The 24717-nt window shown below is 40.9% G+C and overlaps 2 protein-coding genes and 1 non-coding gene across 6 annotated transcripts in view; 1 reads left to right on the top strand and 2 right to left on the bottom strand.

Moving 5' to 3' along the window:
- Window positions 1–24639, bottom strand: part of NT5C3A (5'-nucleotidase, cytosolic IIIA) — a 55613-nt gene extending 30974 nt beyond the window's left edge. The window contains exon 1 of one of the 4 annotated variants that reach the window (XM_072783551.1): window positions 24385–24639. In XM_072783551.1, the coding sequence (XP_072639652.1) occupies window positions 24385–24522 (138 nt within the window). In that variant the 5' untranslated portion in view covers window positions 24523–24639. Of the gene's footprint in view, window positions 1–7650; window positions 7807–24384 lie in introns of those variants that run through there. The other 3 variants (XM_072783552.1, XM_072783554.1, XM_072783555.1) reach the window with 3 other exon arrangements.
- LOC140608716 (retinitis pigmentosa 9 protein-like) overlaps window positions 1–24717 on the bottom strand; it is a 185880-nt gene that overhangs the window by 105500 nt on the left and 55663 nt on the right. The gene's annotated exons all lie outside the window — the stretch shown is intronic.
- Window positions 14475–14579, top strand: LOC140609660 (U6 spliceosomal RNA). Its single transcript, XR_012011410.1, has one exon. It is a non-coding gene; the product is annotated as a U6 spliceosomal RNA (small nuclear RNA).

Here is a 24717-nt window from a genome sequence, read left to right as displayed (position 1 = left end):
ATAAAAATCAATTAACAGTCATCACAGAGGAATAAAAGGATCCCAGGTGACTGTTTTCTTCTTCATACTCTTTGGTATTTTCTAAATTTTCTGTAATCTATATTATACCCAGAAGAAAACAAATATTTTTAAAAGGTTACATGTCCCAAAATATAAAAAAGCAGAAGTACATATAATGCTACTAGATCTCTGGACAAAATGGACACAGCATATGTTAAGTCATGTTTATGAAGGTAAAATGAAAATTATTGGGCACCTGGGTGGCTCAGTGGGTTAAGTGGCTGCCTTCAACTCAGGTCATGATGATCCCAGGGTCCTGGGATCCAGTCCAGCATCAGGCTCTCTGCTCCTCAGGGAGTCTGCTTCTCCCTCTGCTCCTCACCGCCCCTCTCTGTCTAATAAATAAAAATATTTTAAAAAATTATCTATTGAGTCAAAATTCCACCTTACTACTTTTTCTGGAGTAGCTTTCCTCATTCTTTGTCTGGGAGGATAAACTAATGAGTAAGCTACACAAATTAAACAACATGCGATATTCTCCTCCCACTCTGGATACTGAATGAAGTCATAATGTGTCAATGAGGAGCCATATACAAATTAAGCTCTGTAAAACATTATAAAGTATTAGTACATTGGTTTAAAGAGTGGTTTAGGTGGGTGGGGAAACAGGATAAAAGGACAAACGGGATTAAGAAGTACAAACTTCCAGTTATAAAAATAAAGTCACAGAGATGAAAAGTAGAGCATAGGGAATATGGCCATCATGATTGTAGTAACTTCGTATGGTGAGAGGCGGTGACTAAACTGCATGGTGAGTAATGTGTAGAAAGAAGTACTGAATCACTATGCTGTACACCTGAAACTAATATAACATTGTAGGTTAACTATACTTCAATAAAAGGAACAGCAGCAATAGCAGCCATTTAAAGATTTGAAAGGAGGGTCATAAATACACTACTCAAAAATGAAAGTGAGAACAAAAAAACTTGGAAAAATACATTTCTAACCTACTTTTAACAGTTAAAATCATTTTATAAAAGCCCTTGCAAATCAATAAAAAGACAATTCAGAAAAGAAGAAAATAAATGGCCAATTATTTTAAAAAATTCAACTCCAAAAGTAATGAATACTTAAAAAAAACAACAACTATCATTTGGCAAAAGTAAGAAAAAAAATGACACCTATTCCCAGGAAAACAGGGAGCTAGGTACTTGTATATACTGCTAGTGGAAATACATACTGGTACAACCTTTTCAGAAGGTAACCTGGTAGCACATTCAAAAATTTAAGATTTGTGCATGCTCTTTGACCCTGCATTCCTCTTAAATAGTCATGGACTTGCACAGATGCAGCATGTATGTTTACTGACCCATTATTTATCATAATGAAAAATGATAACCAATCTAAATGTTCAACAGTGAAGAACTTACTAAATTATGATATATATGATATAATAACATAAAGGAATATAATATAGTCATGAAAATAAGTGTAAAATTAGTAAGGAATAAATTAATAAGTGAATAATCTTGGGGCTCCTGGATGGCTCATTCAGTTAGGTGTCAGCCTTTAGCTCAGGTCATGATCTCAAGGTTCTAAGATCGAGCCCCTCCTCAGGTTCCCTGCCCTTCGGGAAGCCTGCTTCTCTCTCTGTCCCTCCCCGCCTCCTGTTCTCTCAAATAAATAAATAAATAAACAAACAAATAAATAAATAAATAAACTTAAAAAAATTAAGTGAATAATTCTTATTAAAAACAATGTTACAGGGCAGCCTGGGTGGCTCAGCAGTTTAGCACCACCTTCAGCCCAGGGGCCGGATCCTGGAGTCCTGGGATCAAGTCCCACATTGGGCTCCCTGCATGGAGCCTGCTTCTCCCTCTGCCTGTGTCTCTGCCTCTCTCTCTCCCTCTCTGTGTGTCTGTCATGAATAAATAAATAAAATCTTTAAAAATAAATAAATAAAAACAATGTTACAATATGATCTCCTGTCAGAAAAAAACAGTATTTAGTAGTTATATGCATAAAAAACAATGGAGTACACTTACTGAAATATGTGTTTTTTTTGGGTGGTAAAAATTGATTACTTCATTTTATTTATCTAGATTTAGTAATTTTTTAAAAAGATTTTACTTATTTATTCATTAGAGACAGAGAGAGACACAGAGAGAGAGAGAGAGAGGCGCAGAGACATAGGCAGAGAGAGAAGCAGGCTCCATGCAGGGAGCCCGATGTGGGACTTAATTCCGGTAATTCAGGATCATGCACTGGGCTGAAGGCAGATGCTCAACCACTGAGCCACCCAGGAGTCCCTAGATTTAGTAATTTTTATATCAGCATGTATTATATCAGAAATAAAAAATAATCAAGGGAAAAATGAAACTTAAAATAGGTAAATAAAAAAGGAGATTTTTTTCCTTTTTTAAAAAGATTTTATCTATTTATTCATGAGACACACACACACACACACACAGAGGCAGAGACACAGGCAGAGGGAGAAGCAGGCTCCATTGCAGGGAGCCCGATGTGGGGCTGGAACCCGGGCCTCCAGGATCACGCCCTGGGCCAAAGGCAGGTGTTAAACCACTGAGCCACCCAGGGATCCCAGGAAGATTTATTCATGAGAGATACAGAGAGAGAGACACATGAGCAGAGGGAGAGGCAGGCTCCTTCCGGGGAGCCTGATGTGGAACTCGATCCCAGGACACTGGGATCGTGACCTGAACTGAAGGCAGACGCTCAACCGCTGAGCCACCCAGGTGCTCCAAAAAGGAAGAAATTCTTTACAAAAAGCTGGATCTTAATTCAGGTACTCCTGAGTCCTTAATTTTTAAAACTTCCCTAAAACTGAGTCACATGACTAAAAATCCACACACATGAACCCCATGAATAAATTTTTAAAAATCTATACTGAAAAAAAAAAAAAATCTATACTGGGGCAGCCCTGGTGGCTTAGCGATTTGGCACTGCCTTCAGCCCAGGGCGTGATCCTGGAGGTCCGAGATCGAGTCCCATGCCAGGCTCCCTGCATGGAGCCTGCTTCTCCCTCTGCCTGTCTCTCTCTCTCTGTGTGTCTCTAATAAATAAATTAAAAATCTTAAAAAAAAATAAAATAAAAATCTATACTGAATCATATGATCTATGCTTATTGAAAGTGTATTAGGGGGGATTCAAAAATCAATCAAATGGATATAGAAGTTTAATCCTTTACAAAAAACCATGTTTCTCATATGACTTTAGCAAAATTAAATTTCAGTAACTGAAAATGCTATAATTATATATGCCAAGCTTGTAAATATGCTACTCAGGTCAATTTAACCACCTACACATTATGATAGCAGGCAGGCAAGGATTAGGCCCCAGGACGCTAGGTACTCAGGTTAAAAACTGTTACTCAGGGACGCCTTGGTGGCTCAGTCAATTAAGTGTCTGACTTGGGCTGGGGTCATGATCTCAGGGTCCTGGGATTGTGCCCTATGTTGGGCTCTGTGCTTATGGGGGAGTCTGCTTCAAATCTTTAAAAAAAAAAAAAAAAGACAAAATTGTTATTCAACATGAGTAATGCTGGACATTCCTCCTTTCTCAATCTTTTTAACTTTAAGAAGGAGTTCAAATCACCAATTATTTAACTAGTTAAAGAAGTTACTTTATCCGCACTATGTAAGCCACAATATTTATAAAACACAGAATAAGTGGATAATCATGGAACACTAGATTTCCCCACCCTACCAGAACTAGGGCCACATGACAAAACCATATACATATACATGAATATCTCTATATACATATTATATATATATACACACACACACACATACATATATATGGTACATAGTTGTGCACAAAAGATGAAATCAAATAAAAATATTTAATTAGCTTGGAAAGAGTCAAAGTTTTTAAAGATCAGCAACATAATAATACTTCATAAAGCAATTGAGAAGCAAGCTTTCCTTCAAAGCATCAGAGAGCTAGAATTGTAGTGCTAGCTCTGCTACTTACTAAGCTAGATCCTAAGCAAATTAATAAAAATTACAACAATTTACCAGTTGGACTGTGTTAAGGATTAAATAGGGTCATGCACAGTGAACTTGGACATAAGTAGACACCCCAAATTTTAGTTCCTTTGCTCTGGTTAGCAGAGAATAGGGCAGTATCCAACTAACCCAAATATGAATCAGTTTCTAATGGTTTCCTAGTTCTAGTCCCAGTGTAGCCCTGTTTTCTTCTCTTTTCTCGCCGCCCCCCCCCCCCCCCGTTTTCTTAATGTGACTTCAGTAGGTTTCTATTTTGTAACATTTCCCAATATTGCAATGCTTAGGTTCTCAAACTTTTCCTATCTTCAGTGAAAATCATTCCCTTAGAACACTGGGACAGAGAAATCTAGCTAAACTGATAAACTGTTCAGGGAGAAGACTGTATAAGAAGATGATTTGTTTGTTTTTTTGATGATGGTGTTCTGAACCCAGGCCCTGAGTGGGGCATTTGAGGTAAAATAAACGAGAGAGCTGTGCCATGACAAGGCTTCAGAGATAAAGTGGGGACAGGAAGGATCCTGTGGGAACCCACATCATGTTAAACATGTGACTATCTACTTCCACCCACTCATAAGCAGGAACTTGCCAAACAAATTAAGCAACCTTCCAATCAACCACTAAACAACTCTGTAATCTACCAGCACCTTGAAAATGAGGAAGATAAACAACATACATGGAAGAGAGGCAACGGCATTTAAATCCATAATGGCAGAAAACTATCAAAGTTGGTTTAAATTTTATAGATTAGGGGATCCCTGGGTGGCTCAGCAGTTTAGCGCCTGCCTTTGGCCCAGGGTGTGATCCTGGAGTCCCGGGATTGAGTCCCAAGTCGGGCTCCCTGCATGGAGTCTGCTTTTCCCTCTGCCCGTGTCTCTGCCTCTCTCTGTGTCTAACGTGAATAAATAAATAAGTATTCTTTTTAAAAAAATTAAAAATTAAAAATTTTATAGATTAATAGTTTGTAGGGGAGGAGATATACTTTCCCCTGCACCCTTTTATGTTCTTTGCTGAGGCCATCCAGCCCATAATAAAAAAGATTAGCAGAAAATAAATCTTTAATTTCACACCTATAAGAACTCTCACAAAAATATGGGAACCCACAAAGATACAGGACCAGAAGGCAACCAGGCAATTGAGGCTTATAAAGCATCCTGAGCTAAGGAGAAAGGGGAAGAGGTGTGGGGCTCCAAAGGTAAGGCAATTCCAGGAAAATGAGAAGAGCAATGTTTGCCTTCACGCAGGTAAGTCTCTCAGGTAAAAGAGTGATCTCTGGTAATACCTCTCTTCGTGGTAGGTGCCCCCTTTCTAAATTCTTTTAGGTAGATAAAGGTAAAGTAAAAAGCTCTTCCTGACCCCTCCAGGTCTTGATTGCCTTCAGCTCACAATAATCCACATGCCAAAGTAGCACACTTTCGGGTGATAAATTCTGCTCTCCTTCAGGTTTAGACAACAGTGAGAGAGTAAACATAAAAATGCATAAACGAGCTCTTCCCCTAAGCGGCCTGAGGTGACCTCTGAAAATGGCTCGCTATTTGCTTGACTCAGAAAACCCTACAAAATCAAGCAAATCAAGAGGTTCAAATCTTTGGGGCAGCCCAGGTGGCTCAGTGGTTTAGCGCTACCTTCAGCCCAGGGCGTGATCCTGGAGACCCAGGATCGAATCCCATATTAGGCTTCCTGCATGGAGTCTGCTTCTCCCTCTGCCTATGTCTCTGCCTCCCTCTCTGTTTCTCGAATAAATAAATAGAATTAAAAAAAAAAAGGTTCAAATCTTCATGTTCACTTTAAGAACACATATGAAACCATTCAGGCCATCAAGGGTATGCATACCCAAAAAGCCACCATGTATTTGAAAGATGCCACTTTGCAGAAGCAGTGTGTGCCATCCCATGGCTACAATGGTGGAGTTGGTGGCTGTGCCCGGGCCAAACATGGGGCTGGACACTGAGTTGGTGGCCCAAGAAGAATGCTGAATTTTTACTGCACATGCTTAAAAATGCAGGGAGTAATGCTGAACTCAAGGGTTTATTTATTTATTTTTTAAGATTTTATTTATTTATTCATGAGAGACACACAGAGAGAGAGAGGCAGAGACACAGGCAGAGGGAAAAGCAGGCTCCACGCAGGGAGCCCAACATGGGACTTGATCCCAGGTCCCCAGGATCAGGCCCCGGGCTGAAGGTGGTGCTAAACTGCTGAGCCACCCGGGCTGCCCTGGTTTAGATGGAGATTCTCTAGTCATTGATCACATCCAGGTGAACAAACCCCTCCAAGATGCAGTATAGAATTTACAGGGCTAAAAAAAAAAAAAAAAAAAGAATTTACAGGGCTCATGGTCGGATTAACCCATACATGAGCTCTCATTATCCTTACCGAAAAAGAGCAGATTGTTCCTAAACCAAGAGAGGAGGTTGCACAGAAGAAAAGGATATCCCAGGAGAAGCTGAACAAAAACTTATGGCCTGGGAGTAAATTCTGCATAGAATAAATGCAAATTTAAAAATGCATAAACGAGAAAGATAATTTAGAAAGCTAGCACTGAGCCACAGCAGAGAGAAGTCTGCCACCTGCTGACACAAAAATGGAATTGTGTAGATCTCCCTGTTTGCTCTTTTTTAGGTTTCCCTGATTGCTGTTTTTAAAGCAAGGGGAAAAAAAAAAAAAAAACAGCAAGGGAAATCTCAGGTAGGTTTCATGACATTAGATTTCAAATAAGTTACTGTACTGAAGAGATAAATTACAACCCCTAATTTAAAAGAGAATAAAGGGATCCCTGGGTGGCGCAGCGGTTTAGCGCCTGCCTTTGGCCCAGGGCGCGATCCTGGAGACTAATGATCGAATCCCACGTCGGGCTCCTGGTGCATGGAGCCTGCTTCTCCCTCTGCCTGTGTCTCTGCCTCTCTCTCTCTCTCTGTGACTATCATAAATAAATAAAAAAATTAAAAAAAAAATAAAAGAGAATAAAGGGATCCCTGGGTGGCGCAGCGGTTTAGCGCCTGCCTTTGGCCCAGGGCGCGATCCTGGAGACCCGGGATCGAGTCCCACGTCAGGCTCCCGGTGCATGGAGCCTGCTTCTCCCTCTGCCTGTGTCTCTGCCTCTCTCTCTCTCTCTCTCTCTCTGACTATCATAAATAAATTAAAAAAAAAAATAAAAGAGAATAAAGATTAAAATGGGATTTAATATTCTTTATAGACTTAATTCAGTAACTTTAAATAATGTGATGTCTGAATTACTTTAGAAGCAAACAAAAGAGAAATACACAGAAATGATTTAACATAAACTGTAGGGAACATTGAAACTGCTATGATGAACTAAGGATAATCCAAGACACTTTGCAAAAATTATAAAATCTGTAGGGGAGAAAAAACAATTTTTCCTCTATCCGTCTTGGCCAAAACTCTCCTATAATTAAAGACATTAATAGGAGAAAAACAAGCACAAATTTAAAAACACGCATACCTCTTAAATACATGGGAGTATGATACCCAGGGAAATGGAGTTGCTCTCTGAAATGGGCTAAGCTATCATCTTAAATGCCATCTCTAGCTAAAGAAAAAAAGAAGATGGCATATTCTGGGGTTACAAATCCTGTTTCTTTCCAAAGCCTACAGATTTCACCTCTGCCATCCGTCAATGTTCGTCCTCTTCTTTCTCCTGCTCCCATAGTAGTCTAGGGCTTCATTCTCTTTAATCCAGGCTTATTTCAATTCCTGCTCCAGAGTGAGAGAATGCCACACCAACATATGCCTCTTTGGCATGAGGATTATTTTGAGCTGATTATTTCAGAGAAACAGTAGACACAGGAGAAGTTCAGAAAAGAGAAGTTCCCTTTTGCAAGGGAAATTTACACTTACAAAGGAAATCTCCATTTCTACGTGTGTCTCCATCTCTCTACCAAAAGAGAAGGAAGCAAAAGATGAAGCAAGCGCCATGAACTCAAATCAATGGAGAGAGTGCACTGAAATCCTCATTATCAACTTTTTTTTTTTCTCATTATCAACTTTTATTCAGGTTTACCATCTTTTCCTCCTCCCACCCAACAACAGGCCTCTTCCATGCCCTTCTTTTTTTTTTCATGCCCTTCTTTTTGTGCTTAGCTGTAGATGGTGTAATTTTACCCCACCTCACTTTTCCCAAGGTACCTGACATGTATACGTGTTAATAAAACTTACTTGTTCTCTTGTTAACTCTGTTAAAGGGTCCCCAGCACAGAACTTAGAAAAGTAGAGGGAAAAAGATTTTTTCCTCTCACTCCTTGACTCTTGATTCTAGTTATGCTAATTTAGTGTACTTCAGCTACAAGATTGAGCAATTACAATGCATTCCAGATCTTACCACTTTTAAAAAATGAGTATCACACTCTCAACGGCTCTTCAGCAAGCTAACTATGGACACCTCACTACTGATAATACAGATTATTTCTACAATGTGGTCCCAAAACACTTTTAAAAATGTTGCTTTCAATTCTAAAAAAGATATACGTGCCATGCTATTTCAAACAGTGTACAACATTAAAGGATAAAGAGCACAGGTCTCCTCTTCCCTAGTCTCATCCTCCCATTACTAGTAACAACTACACTTCTACATGCAGTTTTTTAAGATTTTCCAATGACATACATGTGTACAGACATATGTATCTGTCTCTTAGAACCATAACTGTTCTACAATGTGCTTTTCCCCCCTAGTTACCACCGTCTTTTGAACTTTTTAAAATGCTAATTCATACAGATTTACATACATTTATATATATATATTTATTTATTTCAAAATTTGATTTTTTGAGAGAGAGAACTCACACAAGCACAAGCAGGGGGAGGAGAAGGACAAGCAGACTCCCCACAGAGTGGGGAGCCAGAAGGAGCACTCAGTCCCAGGACTCTGAGATCACTGATGTGGGAAACAAAAGCAGAGGGAAAATAATTAAATTTCCTTACTACCTACAGCTCACTGACAAGTCCTTGAAACAGGCAGAGTGACTTTGCTCTAGGAACTCAGATGCCTCGATGTTAATACTTTGCTAAGGGCAACTGGCAATCTTAGCTCAACCCCCAGGATCCCGTAAGTCTACTTTAACATATAAAAAATTCCTTTGGAGGGCAGCCTGGGTGGCTCAGCGGTTTGGTACTACCCTGGGGTTTGGCGCTGCCTTCAACCCAGGGTGTGATCCTGGAGATTCAGGATCAGGTCCCATGTCGGGCTCCCTGCATGGAGCCTGCTTCTCCCTCTGCCTGTGTCTCTGCTTCTCTCAAGAATGAATAAATAAAAAAAAAAATTAAAAAAAAAAAAGAATGAACAAATAAAAATCTTTAAAAAAAAATTCCTTTGGAAACTTCCTTTATCTCTAACACTACCCCCCCCCCCACCAAGATATATGTTGGTAGTCATTCTCTAAGCACATGACCCACCAGTATACATCTGAAGGGTCTCATGACTCAGGTTTCATTAGACAGTAATAAATGACCTTTCCCAACAACAGCTAGCCCCCTCAAGGTCCTGGAACCTTGCTTCCAAAATTCCTTAGAGACTAAAGCTACCCCTAACCCCTTTCAACTTGAAAGCATCTAATGGGCCACTCCTCATGACCCCTGTGTAGCTCTTTTTGCCCACAGGGTCCTATCCCTGTGCTTTAATAAAACCACCTTTTTGTACCAAAAATGTCTCAAGAATTCTCTCTTGGCTGACAGCTTTGAACCTTAATGTCTTTCCTATATCAATGGCATGAGCTGAAGTCAGACACTTAACCAACTTTCTTGTTTTTAAAGCTGCATAATATTACACAAATGCACCACAGTGTAATCAATGCAGTATAATTTATTTAACTGATATATATACCGCCTTCAACAGAGTAAACACAAGTGCCCATTTTTCTATATCCTTATCAGATTTCTCTCTCCACACAGTGTTTGGCAGCCCCCAATTCTGACTATTTGTGAGCAATTAAACTCGATTTTTTATTTATTTTTTTTGAGACTCGATTTTTAAAAAAATATTCTATTTATTGATTTGAGAGAGGGAGAGAGCAGAGCAAGAGAGAGAGAACACGAATGAGAGTAAGGGTCAGAGGGAGAGGGAGAGGGAGAAGCAGACACCCCCACTGAGCAGGGATCCTGACATGGGGCTCCATCCCAGGATCCTGAGATCATGACCTGAACTGAAGGCAAATGCTTAACTGAGTTAGCCACCCAGTTGCCCCTTATTGGATTTTTTGGGGGGGAGGGGAGGGGGACTTTTTTTTTTTTTAACAAATTTTGCAAACTCTGTCATTTTGCTGGGGGCAAACTTTTTTTTTTTTTTAAGATTTTATTTATTTATTATTCATGGGAGACAGAGAGAGAGAGAGAGAAGCAGAGACACAGGCAGAGGGAGAAGCAGGCCCCATGCAGGGAGCCTGACATGGGACTCAATCCTGGGTCTCTAGGATCACACCTTGGGCCGAAGGCGGCGCTAAACTGCTGAGCCACCAAGGCTACCCAAAAATTTGAATTCTCCTACAGTTCTCAAACTTTAGCATTCATTGGAATCACCTGGAGGGCTTAACATAAAAGGGTCTAAGGATATGATGGTTTTTATCTAGAAAAGAGACTCCTTGGATACATTTAAAATATAGTATTGGGCCCCTGGCTGGTTCAGTTGGTACAGCATTTGATTCTTGATCTCAGGGTCCTGAGTTCAAGTCCCATGTTGAGCCTCGAGCTTAATTAAAAACAAAACCAAACAAGTAATATAGTACCTGGTTCAGGAGTAGCTCCATCTGTTGTGTAAATGAACTCACAACAAAAAGCTTAAGGAAAAAATTTTGTAAAAAGAACTGTTTCAGGAAGAATTCTGGCTAATGTGAAAACAGCTCACTAGATAAGAGCTCACACTTGTTGAAGCTGAAAATGTAGTTAAACTTGATGCATGAGGATAATACACAGGAAACATGACACGTGATTTACAAAGACAAAGTCATATGCCTGATACAAATATCATCATACTTGCAAATTTTGGGGATTCAAGATGACCTTGAATATAGTTTTGGCAATGTTAAGAGTTTAATATATTCCCCTTATTTTACAATATATTTTATTTAGACTGATCAATCATGATTGTTACCACAGCCATCAATCATTACCCAGTGTACTCTCCGCTGAATTTCACATAGCTTTCCTTGCGACCTCTCACAACATTTATATTCATTTATTGTAGAAGTACTGTTAATAATGTGGAGAACAAAGGCAAAAGAAAAAAAATAAACTTCCTTATAACTTACAGCCCATTGATAAGTACTTGGGACAGGCAGGGTGATCTTCCTCCAGGAACTCAACTGCCTCAATGTTCATACTTTGCTAAAGGTAAAAGACAACCTTAGCTTGGTGTTAGCCCAATCTCCAGGATCCTGTACGTGTACTTTAATATATGAAAATCCTCTATGGAAACTTCCTTTATCTCTACCCCTATGGCCCCAAAATACATATGAGCAATCATCCTTGAAGTATATGGCCCACTGATATACATTTGAAGGGTCTCATGACTAAGGTTTTAGGACAGTGGTAAATAATCTTTTCCTAACAACAGCTAGCCCCTCAAAGTCTTAGAAACCTTGCTTCCAAATTCCTTAGAGACTTTGGCTATTCCCTAACTCCCCTCCAATAAGAAAGTATATAATCAGTCACTCCTCACAATCCCAGTGTTCTTTCTGCACATGGGTTTTGTCCCTGTGCTTTCATAAAACCACCTTTTTGCACTGAAGAAGCCTCAAAAATTCTTTCTTGACCATTCTCTCCAAATCCCAACATTTCATATCATTAGGACTCTAGTTTTTAGGTAGTTGTGACACATAAATGGGAGACTAGCTTTTAAATCTCATTAGCATTGTATGAAGGCAATGGGGATGTCTCAAGAACTATTCAAGACCTAGGTATTTCAGGTGTGAATAAATAAATCTTTATACTTGGGGTGGACAGAAGGGTAAAGCTATTCCAAGTATGTATTCTTTACTGCTGTATTACCAAGGACTTGTAACAGTTGGAATACTCTATTTTTGTACCAGCCATGTGACCACCAGTAATACCAGATTATATATATATGGTTTTTATTTTATCAAATATTAAATCAATTTACTGAATGGCAAATGATATGGGAAAGGAATAGGGACTATGGTATTATAACATGGTAGACTGCTTACTACCTAATTCCTCCCTTTCTTTTCTACTAATAGAATCTCAGTTTTGTTGGAGGGTGGCCATTTGCTCAGTCAAAAAATTCCTCGGCTTCAGTTAGGGTGGCTATATGACACTGTTCTCTCCAATGACACGTAAGGAGAAAATTCTGCTTTATTGAATGGAGTATCCTCCTCCCTGGAAGATGGAAGGTTGGCCAGAACTGCAACAGCCATCTTGTGACCATGAGAAATGCCAACAGAATTTCAAAGACCTCTGTCTTGATATCCTTGTACCCCCTAATTAATACCAGCAACTGCCTATTTTTTGGACCTCTCATTAGAAAAATGTTCATTGGTTATATTGATTTTAAGTCGCTATTTCTCTTAGTCAGGTGCAACTAATAAAAGAGATAATAAAAGGGGGTGCCTGGGTGGCTCAGTAGGTTAAATGTCTGCCTTAGGTCATGTCCTGGGGTCCTCCGGATACAGCCCTACCACAGCAGGGAGCCTGTTTCTTCTCCCTCTGCCCTTCACCCCTATGTGCACAAGTGTGTGCACGTGCTCTCTCTCAAACAAATAAATACAATCTTAAAAAAGAAATATATGCCAATCTAGGCCCTTAAAGAACACACACAACAGTGAACAGTACAAGATAGTATATAAATTGCTGCTTTATGAAAAATCATCGGGAAATGCCACAGGAGTTTGGGGAATATGCTTCACAAAACAAATGATGAATTAAAAATCCAGTCCTAAAAGGTCATAAATCTGAGTACTGATATAAATTAAAGTTGGGATACACAGATATTTTTAAAAGCCTGCATAATAGCAGTGAGCCACTAAAGCAGTTGTTTAAATCTTGGTTCTCCGCCCTCTCCTTTTTCTAAATATAGACTCAATAGTGGGCTTTCCACTTACTCAGTATAGTACCCAGAGAACATTTGATGTTATCTTAAAATAGAAGAAAGGAAGGAGTTTTTGTTAGAAGTTTATCTCCAGGAAGGAAAACTCACTCAAGTTTCAAAAACAGCATCGGCTTGTAAGGAATAATTGTTGGTGTTTATAAGGAACCCATAAGTAGTTGAGATGTGTTTAAATTAGAAATGGGGGCACCTGAGTGGCTCGGTCAGGTAAGCATCTGCCTTCTGCTGCTGTCATGACCCCAGGGTCCACAGGAATGGCTGGACTGGTCACGAAGGACACAGAACACACAGGCTGAGGCTCACTAAACAGGAATGGTTGCTTATCATTCAAAAGCCTGTAGGGGCCAAGGTCAGGCCACCCCAAGATGCACCTCCCAGGCCTGAAGATTATTTTGAGCTGAAGGCAATTAAGACCCTGTGGGCTCAAGAGAAACATTTGTTCATCCTTTAACTACTTAGAAGAACTCTAAATTGAGGTTCTTTCCCAGAATAAGGAGAGATAAATTTTACCTGAGTGACCCATCTGCATGTCAGGGCAAACATCTGCTCTTCTTAGTGCCCTGCGAACCATTCCTTTCCTCTCAGGTCCTCGATCCCAACTCCCTTCTCCTTAGTTCAGAATGACATGTAGACCTTCTTTTGCCTGTCTGTGGAATTTCCACATCTGTGTGGATGACCCATACGTATACTATTAAATTTGATTTTCTCCTGTTAATCTGTCAGTTGATTTTTTAATAGATTCTCAGTCCAGCTAGAAAAACTTTAAGGGGTCACAATTTGGCTCATAAAAAATGATTTATATCTTTAAAAAATCCATAGAATGTTGAATTTATGTAGTAGACATTAAATTAGGAATCTTCCGGGCAGCCCGGGTGACTCAGTGGTTTAGCGCCACCTTCAGCCCAGGACCTGACCCTGGAGACCGGGGATCGAGTACCTCGTCAGGCTCCCTGCATGGAGCCTGCTTCTCCCTCTGCCTGTGTCTCTGCCTCTCTCTCTCTCTGTGTCTCCCATGAATAAATAAATAAATAAAATCTTAAAAAAAATTAGGAATATTCCTGTTTCAATTCATTTCAGGGGTGAGTATCCTACTAAGATGAGGAAAGGAAAATGGAGAGAATTGGCTCCATGAATCCTGGGTCCTTACCCACCTAAGGAATACAAAAGGGTGAAATGAGTGAAGAGGGTGACTGGAAGAGCTGCTGCTGTGCCCTCTGCCTCCCTAAGGGAATGGGTACAGTGGAGCGCTACCTTCTCACCAAGTAAGAGGGCCCTTTCATGAGGTCACCTGGAGAACTTGAAATGTGTTTTCTGCAGAAGACTGAGGCCTGACCCAAGCTATAAAAGATATTCAGCGGGACAGAAGTGGGTCTGCTATGCTCCACCGGCAGCACATACACTAAAATTGGAATAGTAAGGAAATTAGCATGGTCCCTGTACAAGGACAACATGCAAATTCATGAAGTTGTTCCACCATTTTTATAGGTGAGAACACTGTATTGTATAATTGAAGTTTGCCGAGAGTAGAACTTAAATGTTTTTAAGTGTTCTCACAAGCATACAAAGATAAATATGTAAGGTGATGGGTTTATTAATTAGATGGGGGCATCCTTTCGCAGTGTATATGTATATCCAATCACAATGTACACTTTAAATATTCTATAATTTTGTCAGAACTCTATAAAGTTGAAAATTTTTAAAAGCGGCTTTGCTGTAATTGCCTATACTCCTAGAGTTTTCAGAGCCAGGGGTAAGCGAATGTTCCCACACAGGAGGGAACGAGCCAGAAACCTATTTCTGTCTAGCCCATAAGAGCCACCTGAGAGGAAGGACTTCACAAAGGCAAGAGCCCGTATGGAGTGGATTACTAAAAATAAATAAACAGAATAGAATAATAAATAAAATAAAATAAAATAAAATAAAATAAAATAAAATAAAATAAAATAAAATAAAATCAGGCTGAGATGGACTGGGGTGGCAAAAAAAATTAACTGCCCATATTATGGGGATACAGTGAAAGAAGACAAAGTCAACTTTAAATTCCTTGCAGGCCCAGAGAGCACAAACCTAACCAATCAAATAAGAACTCTCATTTTGGGGTGCCTGAGGGGCACAGTTGGTTAAGTATCTGACTCTTGCTTTTGGCTCAGGTCATAATCTCAGGGGGCGGGCAGCCCCGGTGGCGCAGCGGTTTAGCGCCGCCTGCAGCCGAGGGCATGATCCTGGAGTCCCGGGATCGAGTCCCACGTCAGGCTCTCTGCATGGAGCCTGCTTCTCCCTCTGCCTGTGTCTCTGTCTCTCTCTCTCTCTGCATCTCTATGAATAAATAAATAAATAAAATTAAAAAAAAAAATCTCAGGGGGCTGGAGATCAAGCCTCTCCTAGGGCTCCTCATTCAGGGTGGAGTCTGCTTAAGACTCTCTCCCTTTCCCTCTGTCTAGCCCCCCAACACATCTATGCACATGCTCTCTCTCCCCAAAGAGGTTAAGCGTCAGACTCTTAGTTTCAGCTCAGGTCATGATCTCAGGGTCCTGGGATGGAGCCCTATGTCAGGCTCTGTGCTCAATGAGGAGTCGGCTGGAGATTGTCTCTCTCCCTCTCCCTCTGCCCCCCCTGCCCAATTATGCTCTCTCACTCGCACGTTCTCTCTAAAATAAATAAGCCTGGGATCCCTGGGTGGCGCAGCGGTTTGGCGCCTGCCTTTGGCCCAGGGCGCGATCCTGGAGACCCAGGATCGAATCCCACGTCGGGCTCCCGGTGCATGGAGCCTGCTTCTCCCTCTGCCTATGTCTCTGCCTCTCTCTCTCTCTCTCTCTCTCTCTCTCTCTGTGTGACTATCATAAATAAATAAAAATTTAAAAAAAAAATAAAAAAAAATAAAATAAAAAATAAAATAAATAAGCCTTTAAAAAACCCTCTCATTTTGTTACTTCCTCAGCAAAAGAAATCTTTCCTCTACCATATTAACCCAAAAATCTGAAGCAATGGCTAGTAGAGGAAAGAGAAACAGTCGGGAAAGAGAGAGCTTGACTACTTCTCCTCTCCCATTCCAGATAGCTAGGGAGGGGAGGAGCCACCTGCAGTAAGCCATAGCTTTGGAGTAGTAAAGAAGTCTGTGTTAGGATAAATTGTGGGGCAAAAACCGCAGAAAAATCTCAGTCTCTTAACACACAAAAAAAGTTTATTTTTCATTCACACAACGTCCAATATGGGTCCAGATGACTCTCCAGAGCAGCTGTCCTCTACGTGCTGGCTCAATATTTCCAGGCTGCTTTGATACTGTGTCATCTCCATGTCAACATGATTCTGCAGGGTTTGCTCCAACAGGAGAGACTATGGACAACTATGCACCTGTTCATAATTACACTGGCCCAGAGTGGCCATATCCTCTCCAGCCAGAATAGCAAAGCTTGGCCAAATACAAGAAGGGGAGGAGAGCTAAAAATCCTGGTGGGTACTAATATCCATTTAGAAGTCTCACCACAGAATTAATATGGAATTTCATGCATAATACAGGACTAGACACTGCTATTTACAGAAATGAGACTGACTTCTTGTGATTATAATAGACTGTCTTTTACCTGAGAATGAGCAACAGGTCACAGGCCTACCAGAGTTTTCACCAGCGGGCAAGAAAGATTACCACTACTGAATAAATTTGAAAGGGGCCACAAGAAAGAGAAATAAAGTTGTGTTCTAGGGTGGCCCCGGTGGCGCAGCAGCTTAGTGCCGCCTGCAGCCTGAGGTGTGATCCTGGAGACCCAGGATTGAGTCCCATGTTGAGCTCCCTGCATGGAGCCTGCTTCTCCCTCTGCCTGTGTCTCTGTCTTTCTTTCTCTCTGTGTCTCTCATGAATAAATAAATAAAATCTTAAAAAAAAAAAGTTATGTCCTATTTACATCCCTTGCATCATGTCACTCCACATACTAAACCACATCTTTAGAAGAGATCACAGAAATCAAATTTAACTCCATTTTTCATAATAAAACCTTTAATCTTTCTCTGGCTTAAAGATTGTAATTCTAGCTTTTTTTTTAAAAAAAAACTTATTTATTTAAGAGAGACACAGACAGAGAAGCAGAGACACAGGCAGAGGGAGATGCAGGCTCCTGCGAGAGCCCAATGCAAGACTTGATCCCGGGACCCTGGGATCATGCCCTGAGCCGGAGGCAGACACTCAACCAATGAGCCATCCAGGTGTCCCATGTAATTCTAGTTCTATATGTGAGGCTAGAAATGTTTGTTTTCCGCAGCCAGCTCTTTGTGTTTACTAAATAGTCTAACTAAATGAAGTAATTATCTTCCAAGAATGTAGTTTAACTTTTTAAACTCCCCAGGGAAAGATCTATTTTCAACTTAGTTTAACAGCAAACAGAAGAGTGACATATATAGATGAGCCTTAAATTTAAAAGTCATTTCAATCTTTCAGTACCTTGAATTAAAATATGTGTGTGTACATATATTCACCTTTCTAAAACAACTTCAAAAGCACAAATTAAACATATGGGATTTTGATCATTGGAAAAGCTGATCAATTTGTTATCAATATATATTCTTTAAAGATTTTATTTATTTATTTGACAGAGAGAGAAAGCAAGCAGAAGCAGGGGGAGCAGAACAGGGAGAGGAAGAAGCAGGCTCCCCACCAAGCAGGGAGCCCAAAATGGGCTCAATCCCAGGTCCCTGGGATCATGACCTGAGTCGAAGGCAGATGCCCAACCAACTAAGCCACCCAGGTGCCCCTATTATCAATATGAGGCGTTACATTTTCCGTCCTAAAAGACACTAAATAAATTTTCTGGATTAGTTTCTGGAATTAATAGAACAACAGAACAATAAATTCTAAGTTACTGTACTGAGAAATCAATGTAGATTTGGACAGCCAAACACAAAATTTAATAAAAACAAATAAAACCCACTTTTCAGCTGAATGATGACTAAAGGAAAACTGAGATTCTTAGAGCAGGAGAGAGGTTCTGTGGCTGATAACAGTAAGACAGGAAAGCTAGCATTCATTCATAAATTTAAAAACTCTTCCAAGATTTCTCCTAATATAATCCAGAAAGAATAAGACAAATTCTTATAAGCAGCATATGCGTCAATAAACATACATACATACACATTTAGAATGCTTTTACTTTAAAATAATTTCCTTTTTTTGGGATCCCTGGATGGCTCAGCAGTTTAGCACCGGCCTTCGGCCCAGGATGTGATCCCGGAGTCCCGGGATTGAGTCCCCCATGGGGCTCCCTGCACGGAGCCTGCTTTTCCCTTTGCCTCTTTCTCTGTGTGTGTGTCTCTCATGAACAAATAAAATCTTTAAGAAAAAAAAAAGTTTAAAAAAACAAAAATTAAAAAATAAAATTATTTCCTTTTTGAAACTGACTGCATCGTATATCCAGAAAATTGAAAGGAGTTTCATTGGTGCTGTCCTAATGCCCTGATGACTGACCACATATATTTTTTAATTCTCCTCTTTAGAAGCCACATTTAGTACTTAAATTTGTACACTGCTATTTTTTAATCACTAACACTTAGTTTTATTTAGTTTCAAGCACCGGGTTTTTCTTTTATGAGGAAAAATTATAGTTCCTACTATTTCCCTAAAATTTTATTAGATGTCCCTAACTTGTGATAGTTTGACTTATAATTCTCTGACTCTACAATTGTGAGAAAGTGACATCATTTAGTAGAAACTGTACTTTGAATTCCGATCCTTCCCTAGGCTAGCAATGTACTGTACAATATTCTTTCCTGATGCTGGGCAATGGCAGCAGCAGCCTTAGCTCCCAGCCAACCACCCAATAACAAGGATTAACAACCATTACACAGGGGCAGCCCGGGTGGTTCAGCAGTTTAGCGCCGCCTTCAGCCCGGGGTCTGATCCTGGAGACCCGGGATGGAGTCCCACATCGGGCTCCCTGCATGGAGCCTGCTTCTCCCTCTGCCTGTGTCTCTGCCTCTCTCTCTCTCTTTTATGAATAACTAAGTAAAATCTTAAAAAAAAACAAACAAACAACCATTACACTGACAACCTTTCTGTACCATACAACTATTCCATTTTTCACTTTCAGTACCATATTCAATGAATTATATTAGATATCCTACACTTCATTATAAAATTGGCTCTGTGTTAGATGATTTTGCCAAGCTGTAAGCTAATGTAAATGTTCTGAGCACACACACAAGCACACACAAAAGTGTTCTGAGCACATTTAAGGTAGGCTAGCCCTATGATGTTTGGTGGGTTTTGTTAAATACATTATAGACTTACTGTATTTTTTTAAAGATTTTATTTATTTATTCATGAGAATATACAGAGAGAGAGAGAGAGAGAGAGAGGCAGAGACACAGGCAGAGGGAGAAGCAGGCTCCATGCAGGGAGCCCGATATGGGACTCGATCCCAGGTCCCCAGGATCATGGCCCAGGCTGCAGGCGGCGCTAAACCGCTGAGCCGCCTGGACTGCCCATAAGCCACCAGAGCTGCAATGCCCATGGATAAAAATCAACCAGGTAAAAAACACTGAATTCACCATGTATCATTTAATATTAAAAAGTTGCATGCAAGACACATATGATTACATTTCCCTCTCTTACTACCTCATTCTTCAAAGCCTAAATTTTGTGTTGGGGTGGGTTTCTCTGCCTGGCAGAAAACTAGCAGTAAGTGCTCAAGCTTTGTTCCAGAACTTTTGTACTAAGAGTAACTAAAAGCCACAGAGGCAACAGGTCCTATCTGAGCAGGCATGTCTGATTAGAATGGTGAGTTAATAAAATTGAATAACAAGTGATAAGTGATGGTCAACAGCAATGAGGAAGGACTTAAAATTTGCAAGATCTAGGAGAGGTTGGAGAAATTCATTCCCAAATACAATTCATCCCAAATACTAGCTTCATTTGTGCAAAATTCTACTGTATGTGTATCAACTTCTATACACGTTTGGCAATCTTGATCTTTTTGGTCCAGTTTACAAACACTGCAAGCCATCCTTACTGGGGATAATGAGAGTAGTTTTCATGACGAAGACTTTAGGAGAGAGACAGTTGAGAGAAAATAATACCAGTGGTTAAAAATTATGCCCTACTAGTATTCACAGGGGAAAATGACTAGGATATGAAACTGGCTAAGAGTCTGTTTTGGTACAATAATTACAACTACTATTTAATAAGCAGTTACTATGAGCCAGATACTACTAAACGTTTTACACTTAACTGTTTTTATACATAATTCTGACACCTCACACCAACCATTCTCTAACACAATTCTAACACTATCTAGAATTAGTATCTGATCCCATAAGGTAAGGACTCAGTCCACAAGTCTGTCCTCACTTTCAATGCCAGACACAAGTCCCAGGTTGTCATCCATACTTCTGATGGACCAGTCGTAAATTTGAGGATTCTCACAACCTTCCTCCTCAGGTTCCATAATCTGTAAGAGTAACTCACAAAACTCAGGAGAGTGTTTTACTTACAGGTTTCATATAAAGAATATAATTCAGAACAGTCAAATGGAAGAGAAGCACAGGGCAGGATATAGAAAAAGGCGTAGAGAGCTTCCATGTCCTCTCTAGAACACACCAGCCTCAAGAATACACCTCAAGGTTTTCACAAACCTGGAAGCTCTCCTTTAGAGGTCTTTATAGAGGTCTGTTAAATAGGTAAGATTGATCAAATGAATTACTGACCAGGTGATCAGCTTGAACTTCAGTTTTTTCCTTGTTCACAGAAGGGGCGGGGGGGAGATGCTGAAAGTTCTAATCCTCCAATGAGGTCTTAATCTTTATGGTAACCAGCCCCCATCTTGAAGCTATCTTGGGGCCCCCAGCTACCAGTCCACCTCATTAGCATACAAAAGATACTGTTAACATTTCCCAGAGTCCAAGCTTTTTAGGAGCTGTGTGGCAGGAACCTGGGACAAACACCAAATATTTATTTCTTGCTGTACCAGAGATACAAGCAGCAAGAAAAATCTAAGAAACTGTCACAGCCAATACGAGATAAGGATACATGATGACTAAATGTATGTGGCATTCTGGATGGAACCCAAGGACAGAGAAGGACATTAAGTAAAAACAAAGTAAGGATATTTAAAAATGTATGAATATTTGTTCAATTAATTTCAACAAATGTACCATACTAATGTGAAATGTTAGTAATAGGAGAAACTGGTTGGGACTCTGTACTTACTTGCTCAATTATGTTATTAAGTTAAAATTGTTCTAAAATAAAATTTAATAATGCAGTACATGGACAATGAAAAATGGCTTATCTCTGAGCTCTAAATATCTCTTTTTAAAAAAGATTTATTTATTTATGGGGGAATATGTGGGGGGGGGCACATGTCCAGGGGGAGGGGCATAGGGAGAGAATCTCAAGCAGACTTCCCACTGAGCAGCTAGGAGCTCAATCCCACAGCCCTGAGAACATGACTAGAGCAGAAACCAAGAGTTCATCACCCAACTGACTGAGCCACCCAGGTGTCCCTGAGCTCTAAACATCCTAATCATGTCTTCTGACAGGCTTCCTCTGTGTATTTATCTTGCTGTCCTACAGGACATTTCAGCTGTAGCATGCACAGCCCACCAGCCATACCTCTGTCTTTTTTTTTTTTTAAAGATTTATTTTTTTTAAATATTTTTTTTTAAATTTTTTTAAATTTATTTATGATAGTCAGAGAGAGAGAGAGAGAGAGAGAGAGAAGAGAGAGGCAGAGACATAGGCAGAGGGAGAAGCAGGCTCCATGCACTGGGAGCCCGATGTGGGATTCGATCCCGGGTCTCCAGGATCGCGCCCTGGGCCAAAGGCAGGCGCCAAACCGCTGCGCCACCCAGGGATCCCTAAAGATTTATTTATTCATTTATTTATGATAGACATAGAGAGAGAGAGAGGCAGAGACACAGGAGGAGGGAGAAGCAGACTCCATGCTGGGAACCCGACGGGACCCGATCCCGGGACTCCAGGATCACGCCCCGGGCCAAAGGCAGGCGCCAAACCGCCGAGCCACCCAGGGATCCCCACCTCTGTGTCTTTTAACTAAAAACTCTTAAAGCAGTGCATAATTTAAACCCAGTACCAGAAGTCATTTGTTTACCTAGCCAGTATGAGTAGGCCCACCTTGCTTAGGTAGTTGTTGTTGGTTCCATTACTTGTGATGGGTTTAAGCTATGTCCACTGGATATTCACAGGTTTGTAGAGATTCTCTAAGGTGGGGGTTTGGAGGATGGAGTGGGAGATGGGCAAAACACGGCCCCTAACAGAGTTATTAGATAAAACCTGGATTTGAACCCAAATCTTCAGACTCCCAATCAAATGTTTATCCCATTTGAAGAAATAGGCGATTAAAATTACAAGTTAAAAGCATAAAAGTCAGGGTGCTTGAGAGGCATAGTCAGCTGAGCACTGACTTGGTTTCAGCTCAGGTTATGATCTCAGGGTCATAAGATCTAGCCCCAAGCTGGGCTCTATGTTCAGTATGGAGTCTGCTTAATACGCTCTCTCCCTTTCCCTCTATCCCTCCTCACTATTTAAAATAAAGAAATAAATATTAAAAAAAAAGTAAAAAATAAATACATAAAACTTTCAGTTTTTCCATTTAAAAGCTACTAGCAGCTGCATATATATCACAATTTGAATTAATATAACATTATGCATACTTATGTATATGAAAAGATTGACTGATTCCTATACTACAAATAAGTAAAGTTGGCCTGCCTGATGGCCTTTCATTATTCTTCACAGAGATGACAAACTTTTTAGGATGGTATCACCGTGGGATTTTATGAAATAATTGATTTTTAATTCTACTTGGTTTCAAAAAGTGATATAACAGACCAATCCACAGGTTACATGCATACTAAGGCATGGCAATTAGTTGTCGCCCCTCCCGGACATGTGGATATAAATTCTTGGTTTGAGGCAAAAGTTCTCAAAGCAGGACAGCAACATAAACAAACTAAAATTTTTGAGATAAAAACATTTGCTGCTTTACCACCTAAGTGGAGAAAAAAAAATAATAACCCAAGAATAATTTAATTCTAGCAATAAACAAAACCTAGGAATATTATTGGCACATGAGACATGGGAGTTGACATTTCTTTTACTATTAGTTTTGGGAACATATCCTGTATTCAACCCAGGGCCAACAGCAACCAAGAGGGAAGTATCTTTTTTTTTTTTTTTTTTTTTATGATAGTCACAGAGAGAGAGAGAGAGGCAGAGACACAGGCAGAGGGAGAAGCAGGCTCCATGCACTGGGAGCCCGATGTGGGATTCGATCCCGGGTGTCCAGGATCGCGCCCTGGGCCAAAGGCAGGCGCCAAACCGCTGCGCCACCCAGGGATCCCTAGGGCAGTATCTTTGATCAACGAAAACATAACTGAGGCTGAGTATTCTAAGTATATCAACCTAAAATGATTATTATTTAGTATGGTAGTAGACTGTCAACTTACTTTTCATAAATATTTGACCCCTGTGTTCATGCGTGTAGCACTTTATTGGGAGTAAACATGAGATCATGCATTCCAGTAAGCACATTAGAATGCAACTCCTGAGTAACTTGTCTTTATTAGTGGATTTTAATTAAAACAACAACAGCAACAAAACCAAACTAAAACCAAACCAAACCAAAACCAGAAACAACCCCGCCCAACTTTGAAGCAAATATTGCTTGCTTATAATGTACCTTAAGAGTCTTGAAACACTCATACGATAAAATTGGAAATAAATTTCTAAAATACTGTTATGCAAGACGTCTGGTGAGGGGGTGGGAAACGAACATAAAGATACTTCCTGGCAGTTTGAGACAAGAAGAAATAACATGCAAATACAAAATAAACTATTCTGAACGCCAACGGGGTTAACCGGCATCCTTTCAAGCACTGAGAAGTTACACCTTTTCACAACCTAGCTCATTCTACCCGGGGTGCAGAAACAAACTGTACGAATTGGATTAGTCACAACCGTTTGGCTGCAGAACCAGGCAGCAACCTGGCCTAGAACGTTCCGTTTATTTCTTGAGAAATGGGCTTTGCTGCAGGAGGTGGCTTGTTTCCTAATCACCTATTTGCTGCCTTTCTGCTTCGAATGGAGACGCAACAAAGGACAGAGGGGGGACACCGTGGAGGGTCCAGACCAGGTCGGCGGTGCACGGAGTCGCCGCTCGCGGGGTGAACGGGTCCCCAGGGTGCTCTTAGCCTTCCGCCGGAGCCAGCCCGCGAAGGGGAGGCCGGATGCCACGCGCTGCGGCCCATCAAGCGCTCGGGCACGCGGAGCCCTGCACTCACCATCTCGATGATTTTGGTCTTCCGCCCTGTCTTCCTCTTCAAGGTGAATATGTACTGGGCCAGCACCACCCCCGCCACCAGGACGCACACACTGGCGCTCGCCACCGCGCCCATCCTCGCCACGGCCGCCCGGTCCATCAACAGGGTGTCCTGCGCCTCCCGCTCGGAAAAGAGGTCGCGGGGCTGCTGCTGCGGTGCGCGGAGGAGCTCCGACGCCCAGCCCCGCGGCGGCTCTGCAAGAGCCCCGCCCACGCCCCGCCCACGTCCCTCCCGCGCCCCTCCCGCGCGAGCCCCGCCCCCGCGGGTAGCCCCGCCCCCACGGGTAGCCCCGCC

This window comes from Canis lupus, chromosome 18, assembly GCF_048164855.1.
Source record: "Canis lupus baileyi chromosome 18, mCanLup2.hap1, whole genome shotgun sequence".
Classification (NCBI taxonomy): Eukaryota; Metazoa; Chordata; class Mammalia; order Carnivora; family Canidae; genus Canis; species Canis lupus.
This window is presented reverse-complemented; position numbering and strand designations above follow the sequence as displayed.